The 27,944-nt window shown below is 40.3% G+C and overlaps 1 protein-coding gene across 1 annotated transcript; it reads right to left on the bottom strand.

The window, feature by feature from the left end:
- Window positions 1-467: 467 nt before the first annotated feature.
- On the bottom strand, window positions 468-27,944 carry atp8b5b (ATPase phospholipid transporting 8B5b). Its single transcript, XM_030435572.1, has 28 exons — window positions 27,601-27,944; window positions 26,330-26,413; window positions 25,809-25,867; window positions 25,528-25,641; window positions 24,120-24,218; window positions 23,911-23,972; window positions 23,729-23,801; window positions 23,449-23,519; window positions 23,261-23,343; window positions 10,224-10,382; window positions 8,976-9,064; window positions 8,620-8,813; window positions 8,302-8,510; window positions 8,178-8,221; window positions 7,907-8,072; window positions 7,479-7,667; window positions 7,238-7,353; window positions 6,971-7,135; window positions 6,656-6,767; window positions 6,360-6,465; window positions 5,117-5,267; window positions 4,695-4,878; window positions 4,384-4,607; window positions 4,167-4,250; window positions 3,760-4,005; window positions 3,381-3,519; window positions 2,982-3,112; window positions 468-2,033 (listed from the first exon to the last, which is right to left on the bottom strand). The coding sequence occupies exons 2-28, from the start codon at window positions 26,382-26,384 to the stop codon at window positions 1,773-1,775; spliced, it is 3,585 nt and encodes a 1,194-aa protein (XP_030291432.1). The 5' UTR covers window positions 26,385-26,413; window positions 27,601-27,944; the 3' UTR covers window positions 468-1,772.

Raw genomic sequence — 27,944 nt, 5'->3', positions numbered from 1 at the left:
GAGGGTGTGAGTGAAATGAGAGCGAAAGGAAGAGAGTGCATACATAATGCAAATAAATCTGGAACGGGTTTGGTTCAAGGCTTCCTAAAAGAGGTCAGGTTATAAAATATTTACAGTAATCCGACATTTTTTGTCTTTCGTACAGCTTCCATCCTCTCTGTGTTGGGATGCAGTGTGTATGTCTTCAGTATCTGCATAGTTTTAAAGGGGCAATATGTAAGAATATAACCTTAAAACATTCAAAAATGTAATAAGAAATAAACAGAATATGAAGAAAATAACGATTTTGACTATATAAGTGTTGTAGAGCTAACTAGCTAATAGCAGCTAGTCAGCAGCAGTTAGCAGTTAGTCTACTGATGTGCTGCCCCCTTTTTCTTTTGAGTATCACCTCGACACATGTCCAATCTCATTTGTATTACATGTTACACCAACAATTTATGTTAGAAAATGGCCACACAGGTCAGTCAAGTTAATTGTTTTATTTCACAGATGATCTCTCTTGTAGAAACTTGAACAATCGGGGGGATCAAAACTGCTATCAGTAGACAAAATTCTCAGCATCTCAACATAAAGTAGAAGACACAATGTCAATATATATGAATGACTGAGGAAATTATGAGGATTTTATGAGTAGTATGTGCTGTCGGCTGGTCTTTGCACTGGCCCTCCTATGACACCAACACCATTGTACCTTTTATTCAGCTGAAAACACAACACTGACCCCTGGCTGCACTCTGAAAACACTGTGAGTAAGTGATGCTGATGGAAAAAGTTATGTTTTTGACAAAAAATGGGACAATAATAACACGAATCTTCATGTAAATAATCATGTAAACAACAGAGTGAATATAGGTTTATCGTAAAGTTCAACTGAAGCTGAAGTCACTCCATCTCTTCTTGTGATGACACCCTGAGTACTGACAGTTCACTTGAGGGGGAAAAAAGGATTAAAAAGTACAAAATGCAACTTCCTGTTGCAGACAGTGTCTCTAGATCAGCTATGGCAACCTTAACATTCTTTTTTAACTTACATTCTGAAAACAATCTTCAGATCACAACAAAAACAAATGACACAAAGTTAATCTCATCGCAGTTTCTGGTTTTGCATGTTTTAGGCCGTTAAGTACAAACTGCACACAGTTTTTTTCTGCCATTTCAATTTTGGAAGAACAAGACAATTTTTTAATGCATGCATGAAATGATTGTAAAGTATTACATTTATGAGCTGTGCTGTTTGAAAATCAGTCTTACAGGTCAGACAATAGAATTTCTGTGCATGTTGTGAATTTAAGCTCTTTTTTGCAAACAGAAATGGCATTTTTGCACCTGACGCTCCAATTGTAGAGACTGAAGAGTGTGTGAATGCAGTTCCTCACGCAAAACTGTTTAAAAACCTGACAGTAACAATTAAATATCTACTTTGATTGATTACCTAGCTAAATGAGCTATCCAGGTGTTAACTGTAGTTAAAATAAAATAAATTGAAATGGTCACCAGTGATGCTGACAGCAGACAGCTGTATTTCATGAAGCTAAAACATGCAAAAGCACCAGTGCAGCTCTTTAAGGTTGTTCAGTTTTTTCACAGTGACATTTATGCATGAGGGAAAACCTTGAGTTAAAGTCAGACTTAGTCTGAAGTGCGGAAATTTTACCTGGAAAGAACCCAGGTAGTGAACTTTACCCTCTGCATCCTCTCATGAGTGTGAGCTAGGCTCCAAAATAAAACTATCACACTCTCACACTTGAATGTCCCTGCACATCCACTGTCTAAGGGCTCTGTGAGCCCTCTGGCTCCTCCTTGATGGTGCGGTAGTGCTGTGGCTGATTCTGAGCCAGAGGAGAGTCTGTTTGGATGAACAGGGCCGATCGACTCTTCAGGGGTCTCAGCAGGAACTTCCGCGATGTCACCAGATCACCGTAGCCCTGGGCGTGTGAGAAGGCGTAGCCAGACCGACGGGTGCTGATGCGCCTGGCAGGCTTGCGAGGTGCAGGAGCTGGCAGTGCCTCCTTCCGCATCTTATATCTCACCTACAGAAGGGAGGGAGGGGCAAGTCATCAGTATTGACATGGCTGCATATGTTCATGCTGGACAGTTAAGTGCTATGAATACACATGCTCCTCAGGGTGCAAATATGTTTACAATGGTAGATTCTAACATTTCCCACTGCACACAACCTCCTGGCTTATATACTATTTCATATAATATTGCAGTTTAAATGTGAATTACTACTCATACTATATGGTGAGAATTTGAAAGTTTGATCAAGATCAAAATTGATGGTCATATTCTTTATGAATAACACAGTTACAAATGCCAGTCTTTTAAACAAAAAAATCTTGTTTGAACTCCAAACTCCAGCTGACTGCTAACAACAATTAATGTTGTCATTACTAAGTTTATTCCCTCCAAATTTAAATGTCTAGTAATCTTAGAAACATGTCAGGGTCTTTAAGAAGCTAGTTACTGAATGTTTAAGTAGTCTGATCTCTGGTCAGACCCAGCTAGCAGCATGGCGGAGTTTGCATCAGAGAAGGAGGCAATGAGACAAATATCAGCAAATTCTTAAAGACACATTTTATTTTTTTTACTTTGTGTTTCTGTTTCTCTGATGTGACCAGTGTTTCAGTGTTTAAATGAAATTGTAGCTACATTTTTGTCTGTGCCCAAATCTGCTCATTAGTGATAGTTGATTTGTGTATCAAAACAAAGTAAGATGTCTACTTTAACAGACAAATTCCACATTCCAGGTTTCTGTAATCTAAATTACACTAGGCAAATGTTGATCAATCTACGATACTCATCCTTGTTTTGCTGCTGTAATTATATATACACATATCCCTCTAATGTCACTTCACATATCAGAAGGCCAAATTGTAACCTCAAAGAAAATGTGGCAGAGTTTGAATTAAGTTACACCAAAAGAATAACTTTTAAAACGGGGTGCATGCAGTAAACTATGTTTCAGGTGTTCTCACCTTGTCATTAATGGTAGGCCGAAGCAGAATGACAATGAAGCGGAAAGCCACCACAGGCAGAATACACAGGAGGGAAGTCAGGAAGATGGTCAGCCATATGTTCGGCTGGTTCAGAGAGTTTCTTGCCGTACCTGCAGTTCCAAAAGCACCAGACCAGCAGTCACAATCACAAAGTTAAATGATTTGTTATTATTCTACAATCTTACAGTATTGTGTATGGGTTATACGTGACTGCACACATTCAAAAGGGTTATGGGTCATTGCACAAACCACAAAAAATGTATTGAAATCTGTAGATGGAGATTTGAGGAGCAGCAGGGTTACTGGAAAACCCATTCTCACCTACTTTACATTGTTGTTGGAAGTGTAAAATCTGAATCTGAATCTGAATCAACTCACCAATGAAAGGGAAGGCGCTGGTGAAGATGAAAAACATGCCGTTGCTGTACATGGTGAATGTGACGGCAAAGTAAGCAGCCAGGCTGCCCCATATGAAAAACTGATTCACTGCCGTCCAGTAATGGGTGTCCAGACACAGCTGCAAAATAGAATTTTGAGTGAAAATTAATGGTTTTATTGTGGCGCACATAATAATCCACAATGTAACTTTATTGTGATAGCATTTATAGACAAAATACCCGACTGAGAATGGTATTAAGCCAATCCAGTGTGTTAAATACCATCAAAAAAAATCATGGCACTTCATCAAATCAGTATTTAATCCTGTAATTTGAATGCACCTTCTGTCACGTTTAGTTACAGGACTGTTACTCCTCACCTGTATGCTCACTACAAACAGCAGACAGGTCTGCGCCAGTAAAGCGAAGGACTGATAGTCGGCGATGTCTTTGCCGTCGTCTCGGACCGTGTCGTATATGGCGGCCCATGGGATGAAGAAGAGGATGAGGGAGCTGTAGCAGCTGTGCATCATGCAGCGCACGAAGGCTTTCTTGCTGAAGTACATGTTCAGCTGGCCCGGAGTGTAGAGCTGAGGATACTGGAAACTCCAACGGTCGTTCACATCCTACAGAAACAGATGATTACAGCAGGACAAGGGAAATTCTAGAGGGTACAGTCACCAGGGTGTAAACCTCTGATCATTTAAAAGATATTAAACGAAGAAGAAGCTGAATTTGAGTTTCTGAATTATTAAAACAAATGAGTAATTTTCCCCTCAGTACATACCTGGTCAAAGAGACTCATGCCAAGGACAGGGAGAGCTGTATAAACCAGGTTATACACAGTGATGAACCACTCATCATACACCGTCTGTAAACAAGAACAAAAAAGACAACATTGAAACATGTAATAAAGCAGTTATAACATTGAATGTATTAATTGTAATGCAGATTTTATCTAACCCATTAAGTTAAATGACACAATACCAACACATGTCCCTCACCTGAGCAGAGAAGCCGCAGAAGAAGGCGTACCAGAAATGCACAAAGGTGAAGGTGAAATTCTTGTAGAAGAAGTATCGCAAGAACTTGCACATGCGTAGGTAGGACCAGCGCCCGTGCACCAGCAGGAGGCGCTGAAGGTAACGGAACTGGGCGAAGGAGTAGTCGCTGGAGAGAACGGCCTGCATGCCCTCCTGACCGCTGATGCCGACGCCGATGTGAGCAGCTGTAGGACAGACAGGGGAGACACTGGTTTTAATACAACTCTCTGGTCCTTAAGGTTTATGTCAGCGTCTGAGCTAAGTTAGATTACCCTTAATCATGCTGACATCGTTGGCACCATCCCCGATCGCCAGAGTGACAGCCTGCTTGTATTTCTTGACCAGCTGAACCACCTGGGCCTTCTGCAGAGGGGTAACCCTGCAGCAAATCACTGTCTGACACATACACGCTGTCCTCAGCAGCTCCAGCTGCAGGTCCTTCTCCAGCGCAAAGGCCTGAGGATGCAAAGGAAGAAAGGCTGGATCATACTGAGGTCATGCAGCCCTTGAAAGATTTCAACCAGACACCAAGATGAAAGCCCTCTCCACTCTATCAGGGAGGCCGTCAATTCTAGTTGGAAAGTGTGAATCCTTTGTTTCTTTTATTTTAACCTACATTTAGTTAAACTTTGCTGCTTATCTTGAGTCTATTTATTGTGTGGAAGTGGAAGTGTGTCTGAATAGGCCCTCTCACCAGACTGTGTCCATTGATGATGAGGCCATAGTCTCCATCCACTTTCTCATCCTGCACAGTCTCAGTCTTCTCAAGCCAGAACAGGCCCACGCGCTCCTTAATCACAGAGGGCTTGTCCGCAGAATCTGGACACATTTTCCTTCTTGCATTCCTAAAAGACAGGAGGATTGTTGACAATAAAAACAAGATGATCGTAGGGCTTAAGTCTTTTCGTGCCAGAGGCAGTTCATTAAGCTTAATGATCAACTTCAGTCAGGCACTCCTCTTTCTCATGGCCATTTGACAGCAAACTTATTGCCTTGTTCGGTGGCTTTTGAAAAAAAGTGGCCGTATTTGTTCTGCTTTCTTCCCCTTGTCATTTTACTACTATTGAACATGAGTGTGCTTTGTTATGTTTTTTACCTGTCAGACTTGATATCTGCCTGGAAATTACGTTGTTTTTAAGGTCAATTAATGGTTTGCTAAACCGTAACCACTGGATGGTAACTGTGACACTTGCACTTGGTGAAATTGCTCTTTACCTAGTCCACCCCAAACTTGTGTTATAAATAGTGGCATAGCATTACCTTAATTATTAAGGTGTTTCAAATCCTCAAACCTTATTTGAAGTGAAGCATATACACAGACTTCAAGAAAATCCAACTACTGTGTTGCTGGAGTAAGCCATCATACCACCCGAGGGTTATTTTGGATCTAATGTTATTTGACTATGACTATAAAACTATGGATAGCTACCTCTCCCCTGCAATAAACAAACAATGCTCTGTTACTTCTGTCATCTACGCGTCCAACCGTTACATGAAGTAAACTGCGTATCTGTGCCGTGCTACAGCCCCAATTCCAAAAAGGTTTGGACGCAGTGGGTCTCTCTTTGTGTGCTGCAGGCATCACATTCCTCATCACTGTAAATTTAAAATAAACATGAAGGTTTATCATTAAAAAAAAACCAATTTTCTTGGGGTGGTAGGTGGTAGCTAAGGAGTGCGGGGCAAAGTAGGGTTAGGGTCTCTTGTGTCTGCCATCTTTGTACAGCCTTGATTCTTTACAATAAACCATGCTACAGCATCAAAACTATGGCAAACCATGTTAAAAACAAACAGACATTTGATATTCTCCTCTACTCACTTTTGTAATTGCGTTTGCAAAATTTCTGACTAAACTTTCTCATTAAAATGTCCCATTCAGTACATCGAACCAGCCTCCCATCATCAGACACTACATGTGTTGCTTCTGAAGGACTCACACTAGCTCCACTTTGACTTCTTCAGCCGTGTTTGCTGCCACGATGAAAATGTCTTTCATGTTCTCTCTCAGCATGTTGCACGAGTAGCCGATATTCTCCGCCGTCTCTGGTTAAAAAACAGCAATATTTACAATGAATGCGATGGAATTCATCTGTCAAACACGACAATCATTCACTCACTCTGACTCTCAGTTCAGAGTGAACCCTGAGAGATTTGGCAGCATCCTGACAGTTAAATCAAAGGTGATGGAAAGTATTTCACATTATATTACTGTACAACTTAACACATCACTAACCCTGTTTATCTCCAGTCAACACCCAGATCTTGATGTCAGCTTTAGCCAGCTGCTCTATGGTCTGTGGCACGCCATCCTGCAGCTTGTCCTCCACAGCTGTCGCTCCCAAAAGCTAAAAACACCAGAGTACAGAGTGGCGAGTTGAAAAGGTATCACTCTGTGACAAATAAAACGCATTTGAATTCTTTTTTAAACGACGTTTTTCAAATGCTTCCAATCTTTGTCTGTCAGAATCCAAATCACCTGAAGCACAACACATGGCGATAAAGCAAATCAAATTATGTCAGAGTTTTTTTTTTTAGCAGGCTGACGAACCATCAGGTCTTTCTCTATCTCCTCATAAAGTTCGTCAAGTCTCTCCTCTCGTCCGTCCATGGCAGTGCTGGCCTCGTGGTGGCGCCTCTTAAACCCCTCCATATAACTCTCATCCAAGTCCTTGTAGGCCAGAACCAGCGTGCGGAGGCCTTCGCCTGCATACTCCTATTTTAGTTAGACAGTTCAAAAGAAAAGCCTTGAGGAATTCTGAATGTGAGTTAGTTTTATATCAGCCGTACATCACAAAAATCCAACCACGTCACTCACGTTGAGGTGTTCGGTGGTAACGTCCTTTAGTTTGTTGCAGGACGAGTGGAGTCTTTCATAGATGATGGTGTCCGCTCCTTTGCAGAACAGAGTCAGCTTGCCTTCGGGGCTGCGCACTGGAAATCAGGGCAGAAGTTGCTTAACATAAACTTGGAAAAGAGGTCCCTGAATGCACCGACAGGGACTGCTTTGAAACTTAAACATCATCTATGCACATATCCGGCCACTGTTTTACTCTCACCTATGACTGACATTCTCTTGCGCACATTATTGAAGTCAAGAACAGCCAGAAGCTCGTAGACAACTTGCCGGCCCATCTCCACGACCGTGATGGTCTCTGGTGTGCGCTGGCGGAACACGAACCCGAAGTTTCTTGCTGCGGTCACCAGAGCGCCCTCATCAGGGGACTGAGCCTGATAGAAGAGCTCGCCTGCCAGGAGATAGAGACGGCAAGAGAGGAAAGGAAGAAAACGAGTCAGTGCTTTCACTATCAGACGTTTTCTAATTTTACGCACAGTGTCTTAAATACTCTGAAAAACACAATTAGCTGAGGAAGAAGATATTATTGCACTCTAGTGGGATTTTACATCAAAAAAATAATAATCACCAGAGGGAGAACACAAGCAATATACCAAGCAGTAATAAAAATGTCCAATAGAGGGCACTCACCCTCTTTCTTTTCCTCAGGCATGACAGTGTGGCACAGAGCCAGCAAGCGGAAGAAGTTCTGAGCCTCCAGGTTTCCCTCTTTCACCGTCTCCACCAGACTGTGGTCATGAAAGTCGAACTTTGGGTCAGCCAGTCGGTTCCAGGAGAAGTCCACTTTCTCTGTCTTCTGCAGAGAAAAAGAAGCAGCGGAGAGGAGCAAAAAGAGTTAGAGGATTACGTGACAAATAGTTCAGAAGAACATGCAATTGTGTACACGTATTCTCACTCTCACCTCTGTTATTTCCACCCTATTTCCCGCAAAGTCGAACAGCTCACCTGGATAACAGAGAAACACACTCCAGGGTCAATAATCCAGCCCGCACTGCTGTGTAATTTAACGCTTTAGTTTAGCTCACCGTAAGCTTTCCCATTGATGGAGCACTTGTTGAAAGTCATGATGTTCTGCGTCAGGGTGCCGGTCTTGTCACTGAAGATGTATTTGATTTGACCCAGCTCCTCGTTGAGCGTGGTGGTCCTCGCCTGTGCCGGAGTGTCACTCTTGGGATAATACATCTTCCTGTCCCAGTCTATGAAGAAGCTGTTGCCGAGACGGATGATCTCCACACTGACATTGACACACACACACACAGGGACAAATGTGAGGCAAAGGGGGAACAACTTCAACTTTTTTTTTTTGCTTTCTGACTTTATTCTCTTTCTGCACTAGGACGTACCTGACATAGAGAGAAATGGGCACCACAGTGTTGAGGACGATGACGTAGGACCAGAAGGTGAGAAAGGAGGAGAGACCGCTATCAACCCCCGGCTCACGAGGCAGGAAGGCTGTGAACGCCGTGCCCTCCTTGTACTCCCAGATTGCATTGCCGATGGCCAGAACGGTGCACATTGACGCCAGGAAACCAAAGATCTGATGGATTCAAAGATATAACACATATAGATATTTCAAGAACTGTTACATCAGCTAAACAATCAGTCTGAATTATGATGTGAGGTAAATGTTTAACATTTTCAGCTTCAGTGTACGTGTGAGATTATGTGTGGCTTTCGTGTGCATGGACGTTAAACTCACACACAACACCAGGACATTCATCAGGTGATCGATGCTCGTCCGTTTGAACGTCGTCTTCCCACTGTTCTGCATCAGCTTGGTGTCGGGACCTGGACAGGTGCAATCTCTTGTTCATACACACTGACAAAGAGGCTGATGGTGGCATGTCTGCAGCATTTGTACACACACACTCGTATACTGTCTTTAATCTGTAATGTTCAGTTTAGTCTAAAAGGTGTGTTTATTTGTCACATGTATGCACCCCGTCTTAAAACCTAGCATTATCACTGTCTTTTTTGAAATCATTTTGCTATGAACCTATGTAATACAAAACACCTCAATATGTGATGCTTTGGTTTTGTTTGGGTTCAATTGATTTTTCCACTTTTTCACAATAAATTCTCATCAGTCAAAAGCCCACAGTTAGTTTTAGTACATCAAATGCTAACACTGAAAGCAGCAGCACATTAGAATTAAGGCCTAATGTAAGACTGGTGACGTTAGCTTAAGAGTGAGGCTAACGTTAGACTAGCAACATAAATAATAATAATAATGATAATAATAATAATAATAATAATGATAAAAATTAATAATAATAATAATAATAATACATTATTTTATATAGTGCTTTTCAGGTACACAAAGACGCTTTACAGGTTAAAACAGAAACATAAAAACAACACACTTAAAATATAAAGTCACAAGCTGTACATTAAAAGCGATAGCGAACATTAGCTTAACAATTAAGGCAAACATTAGGCTGGTTATATTAGCTAAAGAATTAGGGATAATGTTAGACTGGTAACATATAGCATAACAATGACGACTGATGTCAGACTGGTGACATTAGCTCAACAATTAAAGATAAGGTTAGACTGGTAGTATTAGCTTGAAAGAAATGCTAACTAAGCGACTAGCTAACTACAAAATTCAACCGCCAAACAACAGCAAGTAACATTGGATAAAGTTAGTAGTATTACCATCACCATTATCCTTCTGAATTTAATTTGTTATAATTCAAGGCTGTATTTTACTGTAATGTTATGTATTACTTTATTGTCCTCTGTAAAATATTAATTTCCCACTGCAGCACCTGCTGGGCCCCTGCATACCTGAGCGGTGCACCCCGTGCATAGCTGCCTCTCCTACTTTTTAGGCCGCATTATCATTTTGAGCGGGTAACTGCTAACTGCTAACTGCTGCTACCTGCCGGTAAGCGGTGCTGCTAGCTACCTGCCACCAGCTAGCAGCTGGTGAGAGATGAGTTACCTCCGAAGATGACCAGGCCGAAGCACCACTCGGTGTTCCTCAGAGTGCATCCTCTCAGCAGCACCTTGTCGTTGTCCAAAGCGTACGTCTGTCCGTCCAGAGACAGGATCCCCTTGAACTTGTCCAGGCGGTTGTTGGGAGGCTCACCTCGCACTTCACCTGAGGGAGACAGAGGTTAGTGTCGGTTATAGGCTAAGAGGCTGACTTAGGGACCGTCCATAAGTTAACCTATTATTTGTTTAATTTACACAAAAACAAAATGTTTCTTCATATTTCTTCCTTTTTTCTATGATAAAAATGATATTAACCATAGTTGATGTAGCACCCTTATTTTGATTGCTAATGGGTTATACCTGTGTGTCGTATTTATATTGCAGAAATATTGTTATAAGACATTGGCTTTTTTATTCTATAGCTTCCACGTCGTGTGACCCAGTGACTCCAAACCAATGCTGAATTGTATTACTAAATGGAACTAATGAGACACACTTCTTTTGATTACACGTTATCAAAAAATTCCCAGACTCCACCTTCTTAAATGTGACTATTTTACCATCTATTTCCTGATATATGACTGTAAACTGAACATCTTTGGTTGTTAGACAAAACAACACAAAACACTTATCGATTCAGAGACCAAACACCAATCGATAAATCAGGAAAAAAAGCGTATTACCCACTAAAATGTTTTATTACTTCAGTATAATGGAACTTAGTGTAGGAACACAAGCCGTTGTCTCTGCATCGTAAAGTGGTCTCATTTTGGCCATGATTACCTTTAACCCAAATCAACTCCTTTTTCCAGCATTTGGGACTGAAAGCCCCCATATCCTGGCCTGGCAAATTCCTCTCCTCTCCACAGAGTGGGAAGATGTTGTTTTTCTTGCAATAAACAGATCACCAGAGATCTTCTTTGTAATTTACAACGACTAAAGCACATCTGGTCTGTTCCTCTTCCTCCAAAGAAGATGAACCCCTGTTCCTCAGGTCAAACAAGGTCAAGCCTGATAGAGTTTTCTTTGGTCACACCAAAAGGAAGAAGGACTGGTTTCTAACATAGATGTGGTGATTTAAGATGTTTTTCAAATCTACGTTTCTCTTCCTCTGGAACATTCTCCAGTGGGGGAAGGCTTAATGGGGAACCTTATCTGTGTGTTCTTCTCCTCACATGTCCAACTGTTATTTACGATCGTTGTTGTTCCTGGGTCTGACATACCATTCGCCCTTTTGCAGTCTTCTGTTCTCACCCTAATTCAAATAAGTCTTAAATAACAAATAAACTACATCTCAATTTCTTAAATTTAACGGATCCCGAAATAGAGTTAAGAAGGTCATTCAACAAGATCTTTCTTATGTTATTGTGAAGCCCAAATGAAGTTTATTACTCAATAAGTTTGAGGTCAATAGAAACCCCCTCCCCTTTGTCGATGGAGGAGAGATTTGAAGATCACCATTCCTTGTGTAATACTTGTATTATTTACCAGTTAAATGTCTGATATGTTTTGTTAAAAGATAGAACTACAAGGAATATGTATAAGTCCTTGGTTCTACTGTGTATTGTATACTTTATTGTCATATGTTGTATACTTAAGTGCTTCATGTGTTAATCAGGTTATAATTCTTTCGAATGACAAATGATCATTATCATGTTGCATCTTTTCACGAAGGCAAACATTCGACTTTTAAGATGGTGAAGTTTTGGGAAGGTTTAAACACGATTTCGAAATGTTAAATACAAATAGTATAGTTAGATTAACTTTTGGGAGCCTCAACTCAGATCACAGGAGGTGTGACACTGTCAGCCAGCCCCTGCTGCAGGCCATAAAAACAGACACTCTCCCCTGCTCTCATTCTCTCTCATGCCACTACTTCTTCCTCTCTTCTTCTCCGGACACGCTCTCCCCCTGTCCTCTTCTCCCCCTGCTTCTTCTCCCTCTTCTTCTTTCTTCTCTTCTTTGTTTTTCATTTTATTTTATTTTAATTTTAAAGTAATCTTTACTTTTATTTTTGCAACAAGCTAAGACAAGCGAATTGAATCCCTACTTTAAGTATTCACTTTTATTCAAGTTTTTAATAGGACAAATTCTTTTCTTTTAGATTTTATACTGTTAAAGTATCACCGCCTGATCCAGAAGAAGTTGAATTAGTTTCAGAATCAGAACTTGACTACCACTATTTGAAACCACCAACAAAAGTCTTTTTCAAGACTGTAATCATCTGATGAAGAACGTTGCAGTCCATCGTCTGCCTCAGAAGCCGTGCAAGGAGTCTCCGTAAATAGAGCCTTTGTGTGCTCCCAGCCGAGATCAACTCTGCCCCCAGCGCTCCCAAGGCGGAAACCCGCTGGGCCTTCGGACCAAGAGTCCCTCAACAGAGTACCGGCCTTCCCTCTGGCTACTGGACCAACGCGCCGTGCCGTGGTCCAACCCAGAACTCTCAAAGAGACCAAGCTTCAGTGCCTCCTGACGCCCAGACAAAACAGGCTGAACGTCTTCATACAGCTGGATCCACACACGTGAGAATGAGTGGTGTCTAAAGTTCTGACTTCTGTCTAAAGTTCTGACTTCTGTCTAAAGTTCTGACTTCTGTCAAAGTTCTAACTTCTATCTTATGAACTTAAAAGAATTAAGATTAGAGTCTCGTTAGTATTAAAAGATTACTCCCGTAATATTTAATATATAAAAACCCGACCCTTTAACTTTACCATCTACCGACGGTCACACGACTTTATTACTTTCCTAATTGCAGTCTTTACATTTTCTGTTATCTGTTGTTCGTCTAAAATTGTCATGTCTTTTATTTTACCCAAATTATTTAGTCAATAAACATATAATCGTTTGTCTTTGTCTGGAACTTAATTTTAATATGGAGAACCGATGGATACGTGCAAAGAATTCACTACTTCAGAATATTGAGACTGAATATTGATTGATATTGAATAAATTGATTTTGAATGGACTCTAACTGTCCAAGCCAACTGGTACAGTTAGGTGTTTGGAATAATGTCCTCCGGATTATTCCAATAACTAAACACGGAGGTGGTGCCCCCTTTAACGAGTGTAATATTAATTGCTAGTGATTAATAATCATATATATATCAAAGTAGTGTGTGAGCAGTGTCTCCTACATCATATATTTATGGTGCTGCCCATGTCAGGACCGCACACCATAGTATCCTACATTATTATTATGGTGCCCCGTGTGAGGCCACCTCAAAACCACGGTTCTCTGCATTAAATTAACTACAGACAAACATCGGTTGTAATAATCAAAACCCAAGCTGTTTTAATATCGTCTGACTGTCCACCGAGTCATTAGTGTGATACTTAGCTTTATATTATATTCCTAACTGCACACACCTTGAATTGTGCATGAACCTAAAATTTCGCTGAGCTTTAAAAGTTGCTTAAGATAAAATTAATGTGTATGAATGTTGTATTGTAACCAGATCTGTGAGCGATAAGAAAGCCTTCCAACATCGCTTATGTTGGAATGAGTGTGCCCAGGTCCTGCGTGTCACCAGGCCTGTGAGTTAAAGGCTGTTTAGAGCCACCGCGCGTTATTGTTGGGTCCTGATGCTGCGTTGTACCAGATCGGTGATCAAATTGCATGCATAAGTGTCACTGTACACTTTTTAATAATCGATTTGGATAAAGTCATTTCTGCTGCGCGACGACAGGGATTTGATTTTATTCCTAAGTTAAATTGCAATCGGCTGCGAGACTCCAGCGATATGTTTAATTTGCTTAGACCCTCGCGTGTCCTAAATTAGCGTAGCTAACTAAGGAGGGCCACAGCTGTTTTACCAGTGAGAGGTTGTTCGTTAAGGTATCACTCTGTGTAGTGTAATACCAAGATCGGTTGCCGTGGCAACAATCCTGTCAAGAAGACAGTGTATTTTGACTGTGTAAAGGCGACGAAATCCCTTTCTCAAGTCCATATTGCGAAAATACCAGTAAAGAAAAGCAATGCTTGTAGCTGGTTAAAAGAAAAAGTTTAGACCGTGAAAAAGGGGCGAAGAAATCCTCCTACCGGTTTAAATTGTGAAATCCAAAGTAAATGGATGAAATGCTTGCTGCGAATTAAAAGAAAAGGTTTAGACTGTGTAAAAGAGACGACGAGATCGCTCTGTCAGTTTAAATTATGAAAATACCAGTGAATTAATGAAATACTGGTTGCCGTTTGAAGGTTTTCTGAAGTGCTGGAAAACTGTTCGTGTAAAAGAGATGAAGAGATCGCTCTATCAGTTTGAATTGTGAAAATACCAGTAAAACGAATGAAATACTGGTTGTCGTTTGAAAGGTTTTCTAAAGTACTGGAAAACTGTCTGTGAAAAAGAGATCACTTCTGGCCTCCATCGCCCAGAAGTTGCTGTTGAGTGAAAAGTGAACTCAACTGCTGTGAATTCCACAGCTTAGAAGTTACCCCCTCAGTGGTCAAACCACCACTGAGCCAAATCCAGCTAAACAAGTGGGGGTATATCAGTGGGTGGAGCTAAAAAGTTCTGCCTCTTGACTTCTTGATCTGCTGCTCAAACTGCAGTAAGACATCCCAAATTTGTGATAAGCACCCATCTGTGCTCGGCTCTATTAAATTGAATTTGTTAAATTACTCCTAAGTGGCTGATTGTGTTAACAACAAATACCTTTAAAATAACCTGCTTTGAGGATTGACTTGGTAAATGGAATTGTGATCTTTTCAGCTTTAAACACGCTGAAATTCCAAACAGTGAGTTGATTAATTGTTAATAATAAAACTTGCAATACTACCAAACTTAACATAGTAAATTGATGTGTCTCATTACACAGGTAAATATAATAATTAAATTGTAGAATCACGCATTCGATAATTTAATCCAAATTTAATTAAAACTTTAATTTTCTTTCAAAATTATTTGAATTTGATTGTGATATATGCTACGCCTTGCAAGTCAAACAATTAAACTGTTAACTAGTATCAAAGTAGCTTTATGATTAGATTAAATACTTAGCTTTTGTGTTAAAACACTAGCTCTCAGACCCTTTAAAACTTAGATGACTGTGGTTTAAATCAAACCTCAAGTCAATTAACCAAACAAACTCCCCTTTTAATTCAAATAAAAAAAAAATCATATTAGATAAATAAAATAAGCAAAGTACTGATGAAATAATTTAAAAGTACACGCTAAAGACAGGTCTAACTACCGATATAACTGTCAAACAGGGAAGACAGAAATCCCTTAAGAGTCCTACAAGAGGCCTCATGAAGCCTACTTTGGACCAAGAATGAAACAAAAATAAAGGAAGAACACGGTGTAAACTTGATAAATGCACAAATGTATTATCTGAAATAATCCGAAGGTCGTGACTCCAATGAGTCTTACAGCTAGTCATGATAGTCACTAACACTATAAGACTAGTACTTCTTACTAACCCTCAGAAGAAGTTAGGGTTATCAATATTGTTTCCTCCTCCCTTTTCCTTTGCTATATGATTAGACCTTTGCATATAGAGACAGAAACCAACTCTGATCTTGAAGTGTGACACGAAGATGCCTCGACGACGGACAGTGTGACTTCATCGATCCAAAGTTCCTGCTACCACGGACATTGGATCGAAGTGGGGGAATATGTAGGAACACAAGCCGTTGTCTCTGCATCGTAAAGTGGTCTCATTTTGGCCATGATTACCTTTAACCCAAATCAACTCCTTTTTCCAGCATTTGGGACTGAAAGCCCCCATATCCTGGCCTGGCAAATTCCTCTCCTCTCCACAGAGTGGGAAGATGTTGTTTTTCTTGCAATAAACAGATCACCAGAGATCTTCTTTGTAATTTACAACGACTAAAGCACATCTGGTCTGTTCCTCTTCCTCCAAAGAAGATGAACCCCTGTTCCTCAGGTCAAACAAGGTCAAGCCTGATAGAGTTTTCTTTGGTCACACCAAAAGGAAGAAGGACTGGTTTCTAACATAGATGTGGTGATTTAAGATGTTTTTCAAATCTACGTTTCTCTTCCTCTGGAACATTCTCCAGTGGGGGAAGGCTTAATGGGGAACCTTATCTGTGTGTTCTTCTCCTCACATGTCCAACTGTTATTTACGATCGTTGTTGTTCCTGGGTCTGACATACCATTCGCCCTTTTGCAGTCTTCTGTTCTCACCCTAATTCAAATAAGTCTTAAATAACAAATAAACTACATCTCAATTTCTTAAATTTAACGGATCCCGAAATAGAGTTAAGAAGGTCATTCAACAAGATCTTTCTTATGTTATTGTGAAGCCCAAATGAAGTTTATTACTCAATAAGTTTGAGGTCAATAGAAACCCCCTCCCCTTTGTCGATGGAGGAGAGATTTGAAGATCACCATTCCTTGTGTAATACTTGTATTATTTACCAGTTAAATGTCTGATATGTTTTGTTAAAAGATAGAACTACAAGGAATATGTATAAGTCCTTGGTTCTACTGTGTATTGTATACTTTATTGTCATATGTTGTATACTTAAGTGCTTCATGTGTTAATCAGGTTATAATTCTTTCGAATGACAAATGATCATTATCATGTTGCATCTTTTCACGAAGGCAAACATTCGACTTTTAAGATGGTGAAGTTTTGGGAAGGTTTAAACACGATTTCGAAATGTTAAATACAAATAGTATAGTTAGATTAACTTTTGGGAGCCTCAACTCAGATCACAGGAGGTGTGACACTGTCAGCCAGCCCCTGCTGCAGGCCATAAAAACAGACACTCTCCCCTGCTCTCATTCTCTCTCATGCCACTACTTCTTCCTCTCTTCTTCTCCGGACACGCTCTCCCCCTGTCCTCTTCTCCCCCTGCTTCTTCTCCCTCTTCTTCTTTCTTCTCTTCTTTGTTTTTCATTTTTATTTTATTTTTAATTTTAAAGTAATCTTTACTTTTATTTTTGCAACAAGCTAAGACAAGCGAATTGAATCCCTACTTTAAGTATTCACTTTTATTCAAGTTTTTAATAGGACAAATTCTTTTCTTTTAGATTTTATACTGTTAAAGTATCACCGCCTGATCCAGAAGAAGTTGAATTAGTTTCAGAATCAGAACTTGACTACCACTATTTGAAACCACCAACAAAAGTCTTTTTCAAGACTGTAATCATCTGATGAAGAACGTTGCAGTCCATCGTCTGCCTCAGAAGCCGTGCAAGGAGTCTCCGTAAATAGAGCCTTTGTGTGCTCCCAGCCGAGATCAACTCTGCCCCAGCGCTCCCAAGGCGGAAACCCGCTGGGCCTTCGGACCAAGAGTCCCTCAACAGAGTACCGGCCTTCCCTCTGGCTACTGGACCGAACGCGCCGTGCCGTGGTCCAACCCAGAACTCTCAAAGAGACCAAGCTTCAGTGCCTCCTGACGCCCAGACAAAACAGGCTGAACGTCTTCATACAGCTGGATCCACACACGTGAGAATGAGTGGTGTCTAAAGTTCTGACTTCTGTCTAAAGTTCTGACTTCTGTCTAAGTTCTGACTTCTGTCAAAGTTCTAACTTCTATCTTATGAACTTAAAGAAGTTAGAGGTAGAGGTCTCGTTAGTATTAAAAGATTACTCCCGTAATATTTAATATATAAAAACCCGACCCTTTAACTTTACCATCTACCGACGGTCACACGACTTTATTACTTTCCTAATTGCAGTCTTTACATTTTCTGTTATCTGTTGTTCGTCTAAAATTGTCATGTCTTTTATTTTACCCAAATTATTTAGTCAATAAACATATAATCGTTTGTCTTTGTCTGGAACTTAATTTTAATATGGAGAACCGATGGATACGTGCAAAGAATTCACTACTTCAGAATATTGAGACTGAATATTGATTGATATTGAATAAATTGATTTTGAATGGACTCTAACTGTCCAAGCCAACTGGTACAGTTAGGTGTTTGGAATAATGTCCTCCGGATTATTCCAATAACTAAACACGGAGGTGGTGCCCCCTTTAACGAGTGTAATATTAATTGCTAGTGATTAATAATCATATATATATCAAAGTAGTGTGTGAGCAGTGTCTCCTACATCATATATTTATGGTGCTGCCCATGTCAGGACCGCACACCATAGTATCCTACATTATTATTATGGTGCCCCGTGTGAGGCCACCTCAAAACCACGGTTCTCTGCATTAAATTAACTACAGACAAACATCGGTTGTAATAATCAAAACCCAAGCTGTTTTAATATCGTCTGACTGTCCACCGAGTCATTAGTGTGATACTTAGCTTTATATTATATTCCTAACTGCACACACCTTGAATTGTGCATGAACCTAAAATTTCGCTGAGCTTTAAAAGTTGCTTAAGATAAAATTAATGTGTATGAATGTTGTATTGTAACCAGATCTGTGAGCGATAAGAAAGCCTTCCAACATCGCTTATGTTGGAATGAGTGTGCCCAGGTCCTGCGTGTCACCAGGCCTGTGAGTTAAAGGCTGTTTAGAGCCACCGCGCGTTATTGTTGGGTCCTGATGCTGCGTTGTACCAGATCGGTGATCAAATTGCATGCATAAGTGTCACTGTACACTTTTTAATAATCGATTTGGATAAAGTCATTTCTGCTGCGCGACGACAGGGATTTGATTTTATTCCTAAGTTAAATTGCAATCGGCTGCGAGACTCCAGCGATATGTTTAATTTGCTTAGACCCTCGCGTGTCCTAAATTAGCGTAGCTAACTAAGGAGGGCCACAGCTGTTTTACCAGTGAGAGGTTGTTCGTTAAGGTATCACTCTGTGTAGTGTAATACCAAGATCGGTTGCCGTGGCAACAATCCTGTCAAGAAGACAGTGTATTTTGACTGTGTAAAGGCGACGAAATCCCTTTCTCAAGTCCATATTGCGAAAATACCAGTAAAGAAAAGCAATGCTTGTAGCTGGTTAAAAGAAAAAGTTTAGACCGTGAAAAAGGGGCGAAGAAATCCTCCTACCGGTTTAAATTGTGAAATCCAAAGTAAATGGATGAAATGCTTGCTGCGAATTAAAAGAAAAGGTTTAGACTGTGTAAAAGAGACGACGAGATCGCTCTGTCAGTTTAAATTATGAAAATACCAGTGAATTAATGAAATACTGGTTGCCGTTTGAAGGTTTTCTGAAGTGCTGGAAAACTGTTCGTGTAAAAGAGATGAAGAGATCGCTCTATCAGTTTGAATTGTGAAAATACCAGTAAAACGAATGAAATACTGGTTGTCGTTTGAAAGGTTTTCTAAAGTACTGGAAAACTGTCTGTGAAAAAGAGATCACTTCTGGCCTCCATCGCCCAGAAGTTGCTGTTGAGTGAAAAGTGAACTCAACTGCTGTGAATTCCACAGCTTAGAAGTTACCCCCTCAGTGGTCAAACCACCACTGAGCCAAATCCAGCTAAACAAGTGGGGGTATATCAGTGGGTGGAGCTAAAAAGTTCTGCCTCTTGACTTCTTGATCTGCTGCTCAAACTGCAGTAAGACATCCCAAATTTGTGATAAGCACCCATCTGTGCTCGGCTCTATTAAATTGAATTTGTTAAATTACTCCTAAGTGGCTGATTGTGTTAACAACAAATACCTTTAAAATAACCTGCTTTGAGGATTGACTTGGTAAATGGAATTGTGATCTTTTCAGCTTTAAACACGCTGAAATTCCAAACAGTGAGTTGATTAATTGTTAATAATAAAACTTGCAATACTACCAAACTTAACATAGTAAATTGATGTGTCTCATTACACAGGTAAATATAATAATTAAATTGTAGAATCACGCATTCGATAATTTAATCCAAATTTAATTAAAACTTTAATTTTCTTTCAAAATTATTTGAATTTTGATTGTGATATATGCTACGCCTTGCAAGTCAAACAATTAAACTGTTAACTAGTATCAAAGTAGCTTTATGATTAGATTAAATACTTAGCTTTTGTGTTAAAACACTAGCTCTCAGACCCTTTAAAACTTAGATGACTGTGGTTTAAATCAAACCTCAAGTCAATTAACCAAACAAACTCCCCTTTTAATTCAAATAAAAAAAAATCATATTAGATAAATAAAATAAGCAAAGTACTGATGAAATAATTTAAAAGTACACGCTAAAGACAGGTCTAACTACCGATATAACTGTCAAACAGGGAAGACAGAAATCCCTTAAGAGTCCTACAAGAGGCCTCATGAAGCCTACTTTGGACCAAGAATGAAACAAAAATAAAGGAAGAACACGGTGTAAACTTGATAAATGCACAAATGTATTATCTGAAATAATCCGAAGGTCGTGACTCCAATGAGTCTTACAGCTAGTCATGATAGTCACTAACACTATAAGACTAGTACTTCTTACTAACCCTCAGAAGAAGTTAGGGTTATCAATATTGTTTCCTCCTCCCTTTTCCTTTGCTATATGATTAGACCTTTGCATATAGAGACAGAAACCAACTCTGATCTTGAAGTGTGACACGAAGATGCCTCGACGACGGACAGTGTGACTTCATCGATCCAAAGTTCCTGCTACCACGGACATTGGATCGAAGTGGGGGAATATGTAGGAACACAAGCCGTTGTCTCTGCATCGTAAAGTGGTCTCATTTTGGCCATGATTACCTTTAACCCAAATCAACTCCTTTTTCCAGCATTTGGGACTGAAAGCCCCCATATCCTGGCCTGGCAAATTCCTCTCCTCTCCACAGAGTGGGAAGATGTTGTTTTTCTTGCAATAAACAGATCACCAGAGATCTTCTTTGTAATTTACAACGACTAAAGCACATCTGGTCTGTTCCTCTTCCTCCAAAGAAGATGAACCCCTGTTCCTCAGGTCAAACAAGGTCAAGCCTGATAGAGTTTTCTTTGGTCACACCAAAAGGAAGAAGGACTGGTTTCTAACATAGATGTGGTGATTTAAGATGTTTTTCAAATCTACGTTTCTCTTCCTCTGGAACATTCTCCAGTGGGGGAAGGCTTAATGGGGAACCTTATCTGTGTGTTCTTCTCCTCACATGTCCAACTGTTATTTACGATCGTTGTTGTTCCTGGGTCTGACATACCATTCGCCCTTTTGCAGTCTTCTGTTCTCACCCTAATTCAAATAAGTCTTAAATAACAAATAAACTACATCTCAATTTCTTAAATTTAACGGATCCCGAAATAGAGTTAAGAAGGTCATTCAACAAGATCTTTCTTATGTTATTGTGAAGCCCAAATGAAGTTTATTACTCAATAAGTTTGAGGTCAATAGAAACCCCCTCCCCTTTGTCGATGGAGGAGAGATTTGAAGATCACCATTCCTTGTGTAATACTTGTATTATTTACCAGTTAAATGTCTGATATGTTTTGTTAAAAGATAGAACTACAAGGAATATGTATAAGTCCTTGGTTCTACTGTGTATTGTATACTTTATTGTCATATGTTGTATACTTAAGTGCTTCATGTGTTAATCAGGTTATAATTCTTTCGAATGACAAATGATCATTATCATGTTGCATCTTTTCACGAAGGCAAACATTCGACTTTTAAGATGGTGAAGTTTTGGGAAGGTTTAAACACGATTTCGAAATGTTAAATACAAATAGTATAGTTAGATTAACTTTTGGGAGCCTCAACTCAGATCACAGGAGGTGTGACACTGTCAGCCAGCCCCTGCTGCAGGCCATAAAAACAGACACTCTCCCCTGCTCTCATTCTCTCTCATGCCACTACTTCTTCCTCTCTTCTTCTCCGGACACGCTCTCCCCCTGTCCTCTTCTCCCCCTGCTTCTTCTCCCTCTTCTTCTTTCTTCTCTTCTTTGTTTTTCATTTTTATTTTATTTTTAATTTTAAAGTAATCTTTACTTTTATTTTTGCAACAAGCTAAGACAAGCGAATTGAATCCCTACTTTAAGTATTCACTTTTATTCAAGTTTTTAATAGGACAAATTCTTTTCTTTTAGATTTTATACTGTTAAAGTATCACCGCCTGATCCAGAAGAAGTTGAATTAGTTTCAGAATCAGAACTTGACTACCACTATTTGAAACCACCAACAAAAGTCTTTTTCAAGACTGTAATCATCTGATGAAGAACGTTGCAGTCCATCGTCTGCCTCAGAAGCCGTGCAAGGAGTCTCCGTAAATAGAGCCTTTGTGTGCTCCCAGCCGAGATCAACTCTGCCCCCAGCGCTCCCAAGGCGGAAACCCGCTGGGCCTTCGGACCAAGAGTCCCTCAACAGAGTACCGGCCTTCCCTCTGGCTACTGGACCAACGCGCCGTGCCGTGGTCCAACCCAGAACTCTCAAAGAGACCAAGCTTCAGTGCCTCCTGACGCCCAGACAAAACAGGCTGAACGTCTTCATACAGCTGGATCCACACACGTGAGAATGAGTGGTGTCTAAAGTTCTGACTTCTGTCTAAAGTTCTGACTTCTGTCTAAAGTTCTGACTTCTGTCAAAGTTCTAACTTCTATCTTATGAACTTAAAAGAATTAAGATTAGAGTCTCGTTAGTATTAAAAGATTACTCCCGTAATATTTAATATATAAAAACCCGACCCTTTAACTTTACCATCTACCGACGGTCACACGACTTTATTACTTTCCTAATTGCAGTCTTTACATTTTCTGTTATCTGTTGTTCGTCTAAAATTGTCATGTCTTTTATTTTACCCAAATTATTTAGTCAATAAACATATAATCGTTTGTCTTTGTCTGGAACTTAATTTTAATATGGAGAACCGATGGATACGTGCAAAGAATTCACTACTTCAGAATATTGAGACTGAATATTGATTGATATTGAATAAATTGATTTTGAATGGACTCTAACTGTCCAAGCCAACTGGTACAGTTAGGTGTTTGGAATAATGTCCTCCGGATTATTCCAATAACTAAACACGGAGGTGGTGCCCCCTTTAACGAGTGTAATATTAATTGCTAGTGATTAATAATCATATATATATCAAAGTAGTGTGTGAGCAGTGTCTCCTACATCATATATTTATGGTGCTGCCCATGTCAGGACCGCACACCATAGTATCCTACATTAGTGTGCAGATTGCAATTCTCTTAATATAGACGTCTGTTTAATTTAGCTTCTTTTCAGCTTCTCACCATTGAAGGAAGCCAGCACATCGATGTTATCTCCCAGCTCTCCAGTTACGGTCAGGGCCTGTTTCACCTTCAGATTGGTCTCACTGTGTGTGGAGGGGGGGGAGGGAGAGAGAAGAGGAGACGGAGAGGACATGAGAAAGATGCTGCAGAAGTGTGAGACATCACTTGTCAGGTATTTGCACACTCACCCATCCAATTCAGCCGTTTCCACGTAGACCAGATTGAGAGGCTCGCTGCTCGACAGCAGCAGGAGGTCCGCCTGGAAGATTCAAGCATTGCAGCACCGACGAGTGAAAGGACGGAAAGATGATAAGATTGGATAAACCTGTGTGGACTTTGTGCTGGACTCGTTATCTCTGAACTCATCGACGCAGAAAGATCAGCAATAATGCCATAAAATCTCCCACAGGTGAAATTACAGAAACGAATCCCCTTTTCTAATCTTTATTGTGGCGTGTTGATACTTACCGTGACAAACTCGTTATTCTCCAGTTTGATTATATCTCCGACCTGAACGTTCATCCATTTCTCCTTCTTCAGTCTGCCACACAAACACAAGGCGTACCGCGAAATCACAACACCGCACGCAAATCCACACAAGACGTGTGTTTGCATTAACAGATGTGAAATTTGTATCTCAAATGACTCACTGTCCATCGATGAGGACGTCCACCCTGCGGTTATTCACTTGCTTGTCGCTTTTGTGTCTGTTCTACTCAGAAGATACAGGACAGAGAGAAAACACTGTTTGTTGTAGATACGACATTTTGTTGCGCAGTTGCTCCTGTCTTTGTTCTGACATTGCCTACTGGGAGCTCTGCGTTGCAGCTTCAATGTGATCGTTACGTTTCCAGCTTACTATGTCGTCGCTGGCGTCCTTCACTGCGGTTATAGACAGCACCAGAATCAGAGGCACAGCCGTGGTGAACCAGGAGAGAGAGGAGACTTGTGGGATAACCTGTTAACAAATCACAACAACACACATTTCAAACGATTCAGTACCCTGCATCTGTAGGACTGAAAGATTCTCTGAGGTCAAATTCTGAGTAATTTGTGGGATAACATCTGCAAAAACATCAGTTTATGCAGGTAACAGCTGATCAGCATCATTATGCATGGCCCCACTTTTTAAATTATTCATGCCTTGTTTTGTTTTATGTCACGATTGCATAAGTACCTTATTCAAAAAGGCCAATAGGATTTTCAGAAGACCTAGAGGATTTTCAACTTTTGCATACAGTTCTTAAAAATCCTTCAGGACTGCTAAATATTAGAAAGGTGCTTGGTTTTTTTAGGATTTCCTAAGTCCTACTGGAAATCTGTTTTTATTCTACTAGTTCAAATAAAACCCCTTAAGATTCCTATACATTTCTTTAAAACATTTTTAAAGACTTTGTATCCCCTTTGTCAGAAAAAAAAAAGTTTTGGTTTGGTTCTTGTGGGATTTTCACATTTTCATCTTGTTTTTAATTTCTATTGGATCGTGCATGTTTTTTAGACTTTGATTCATTTTAGTTATAGGACTCTTTTTTCTTATTCCAAATCTATGATGGGTTCCTGTAGAATCATATTAAGTCAGTGCACTACAAACAGTTAGAAATGCCCTATCACATGTTCCACATGGTTCAGTCTTATATTCTGGGTGTGCCATCTGATGGTTTTCTGTCAATCAATCACAGATTATCACCTTAGTCTCCTCTGGCTTAATGGACGCTCTGGTTGTAATAAATAGTAATATAATAATAAAAAACAACAACTACTACTGTTATTATCATTATTATTATTATCATTATTTTCATTATTTACCCCCAGCAAGCCTGGCGGAATCTCATAGACAACTGTGGAAACACCTTATAGGATATCACGTCACTGTCACCCATCACACCATGTTTTCAGTGCAGGGCAGTACATTTCTTTCTTTATGGACGACTACAAAAAAAGCCACTACTAATATGAGAGAGGAGCTATTTTTCTCTGTTTTAATGCAGGCATGGAGGTTTATCAAGAATACGTAGGATACATTCAGTTTGTCTCACAGCCGTCGCAAAAGTCAAAATTTCTCAAAGCACTCCAAACAGAAAAACACAGACTAAACAACCCAAAATTGAAACAAACACATCAGAGATGATGCACACGTCAGTGGAAACGAGTCAACTCTCAGCTGACTCACTCATACATGCGCGCAGAGCTGTGTGGAAATGACCCCACACACACAGTTCATGTTGACATGCGTCACAGCGCGACCGCAGGTAAAGAAAGGTGTCTACCTGAAGCATCATGAGGAAGAGGAAGTAGGCGTTGGCGAGCCTCCGGAACTGCTCGAAGAGGTTGAGCGGCAGGAAGGTGAAAATGTTGTATTTGGAGGTCTTGATGGCATTGTTCTGACACAGAGGAGAGACAGGAATGTAGCAAATGCAGGTGGCAGCTTCAGAGAGAAGTAATCTCATACGATACACACATGACTTAGAACACATGAGAATACAGTTTGGGAAAAGACAGCAGGCACACACATTGAATCCCCACAGAGAGTCTGTCTCTCTATACTTACAGCATAGTGGTAAGACAGGTTAAAAGGTCTGTCATTAGCTCGCAAGTGTCTCTCCTCCTCTGTAAAAGAAGATGGAGAGCAAGACAGGGGTGAAGATGTTGCAGCGGCACAGGGAGGAAATTGTCGCTTCACTTGTCAAGTAAAGTAGAAGCATTAGTGCTATTTGTAGATCTGCAACAATGATGCAGTTAGCCGAGGTCAAACATTTCCCTGCTCCAGCTTGTTCAATTCAACATTCTGCTTTTCTTTGTCATAATGAAAGTAAACAAAGAGTCTTTTGGATTTTGGACCATTGGTTGGACAAAAGCAGCGATTTAAGGACGTCACTTTGGGCTCTCTTTGACTTTTTATAAATGGAACAACCATTTGATTCTTCGTAAGGAATAGAATATTCATCGTGAAGATAACAGGCAGATTAATGGATAATAAAAAACAATCATTAGTTGCATCTCTATCTGTAAAAAACACATTTAACACATTGTTACTTATTGTTGGACGCACAAGTCAGCGTCAGTACTCACCTCCCTGTTTCTCGTTTCCGCACAACTGGCCAAAGTATGACGACACCGACCCCATCTTCAGCTCAGTTTCTCCATATTCAACACCTGGAGAAAGAGCATGTGTGCATTTATCACAGAGGGACGGATAGTTAGTGAGGCAGAGAGGCCTTTCTGTAGTTAAACTATACCCAGATCGCAACTGGAAGGGGAAACTGTGGCAAAAGCAAGGGGGAACCAGTTTATTTATGGATGGTACTGTAAGAAACAGTTGCAGTTCAGTGTAAAAATCTGTATACTGAATACAAACAGGGAACATTAGTCGACTCAGTCTTTTGTCATTCATATTTTTTTGTGTAATCCGCTAACTGATGCTGCACACCATCGTTTGACTTGAATACTTTCAGGGCCAACTGCAAGCTGAAAAACAAAAAAAAAACTCACCAAAACAACACTGCTATAATGTGATTGTGATCGTCTCCGTAATTCAGACCCTGGTTTGCTCTTAAAACCAGGAATTGACCAAATGAAGGTACATTTTGGTGTATTTGTCTAATCAACATGACTTTGTAGAGAAGGAAAACATGTCAGACACGCACAAGTCTCTATTTGAGGGGAATATCAGGCAACATTCTCCACACTTTATCTGTGCTGCAGAGCTGTAAAGACATCGAGCCACTCCTTTCTCAACCCTTTGTACCAGAGAGAGGTCTGCAGCAGATAACCCATAACCACAATGGTTAAGATAATGATATGACCAAGGCCATTGGAATTCCATACAACAATACAGTTTGAATAGACGACAGAAAGTTTTTGCTTCATATTTTTTTTTTCTTCTTCCATCTTACTTGCATCTTGGGACAGCAGATCATTTCCAAAATGGAACAAAAAGGAAAATTAAATGTCCACATGGCCAGAAGTCAGTGCCCTGTATGCACACCCAACCCCCAGTATTCATTTTCAAAATGAGCCAAAAGGGTATTCCATCCAGGAAGAGGAAAACCTTATATCATCTTTGAGCCCAATGAGACATCTTTTCCCACCACTGCACTGTGCTTCTGTGCAAATATCCTGATCTGTATTGACGTGCGCCAAGGCCAGCTCCAAACAAAAGAGGACCTCTCTTATCTCTCTCCTTACAATCAAAAAACTATGAAATCGAAACAAGTTACTGTGAATCTGAACCGATCAGGCTTGGACTTTGAGACCCTTTGTGATGTTTTTTTTTTTTTTTTTTTTTTAATAAAAGTGTAAATCAATTTTGTCTGAAAGCAGGTGAATTATCAGCCACCTACCTCAAAACAAAAATGTGATCTCTTGTGTCCTTTGCGTCCTGCTCAGACACAAGCGCAGGAACGTGAGGTCAAATGAACGAAAGAGAGGGAAAAGTTTCAATCCTCCCTCTGCTTCCTCCTCAGATGGATTAAATCCAGGCCCTTGTCCGTGCCCCCGGGTGGACGTCCAGGCATCAGCCTCGTCCCGGAAAGAGAAGGGGGTTCAACTGGGGCCTCCAGCTGGATGAAAGACGCGCTGGATCGACGACAGCAGGTGTGGTGTTATGGCGACAGAGGCGCCCACAGTAGAGGTTTCAGGTTCATGCAGGAAGAGCTGAGATCCCCCTGTGCCTAACAGCTCAGGG

Source organism: Sparus aurata, chromosome 12, assembly GCF_900880675.1.
Source record: "Sparus aurata chromosome 12, fSpaAur1.1, whole genome shotgun sequence".
Taxonomy (NCBI): Eukaryota; Metazoa; Chordata; class Actinopteri; order Spariformes; family Sparidae; genus Sparus; species Sparus aurata.
Note: the sequence above shows the minus strand (reverse complement) of the source record. Positions and strands in the feature narration are given on the sequence as shown.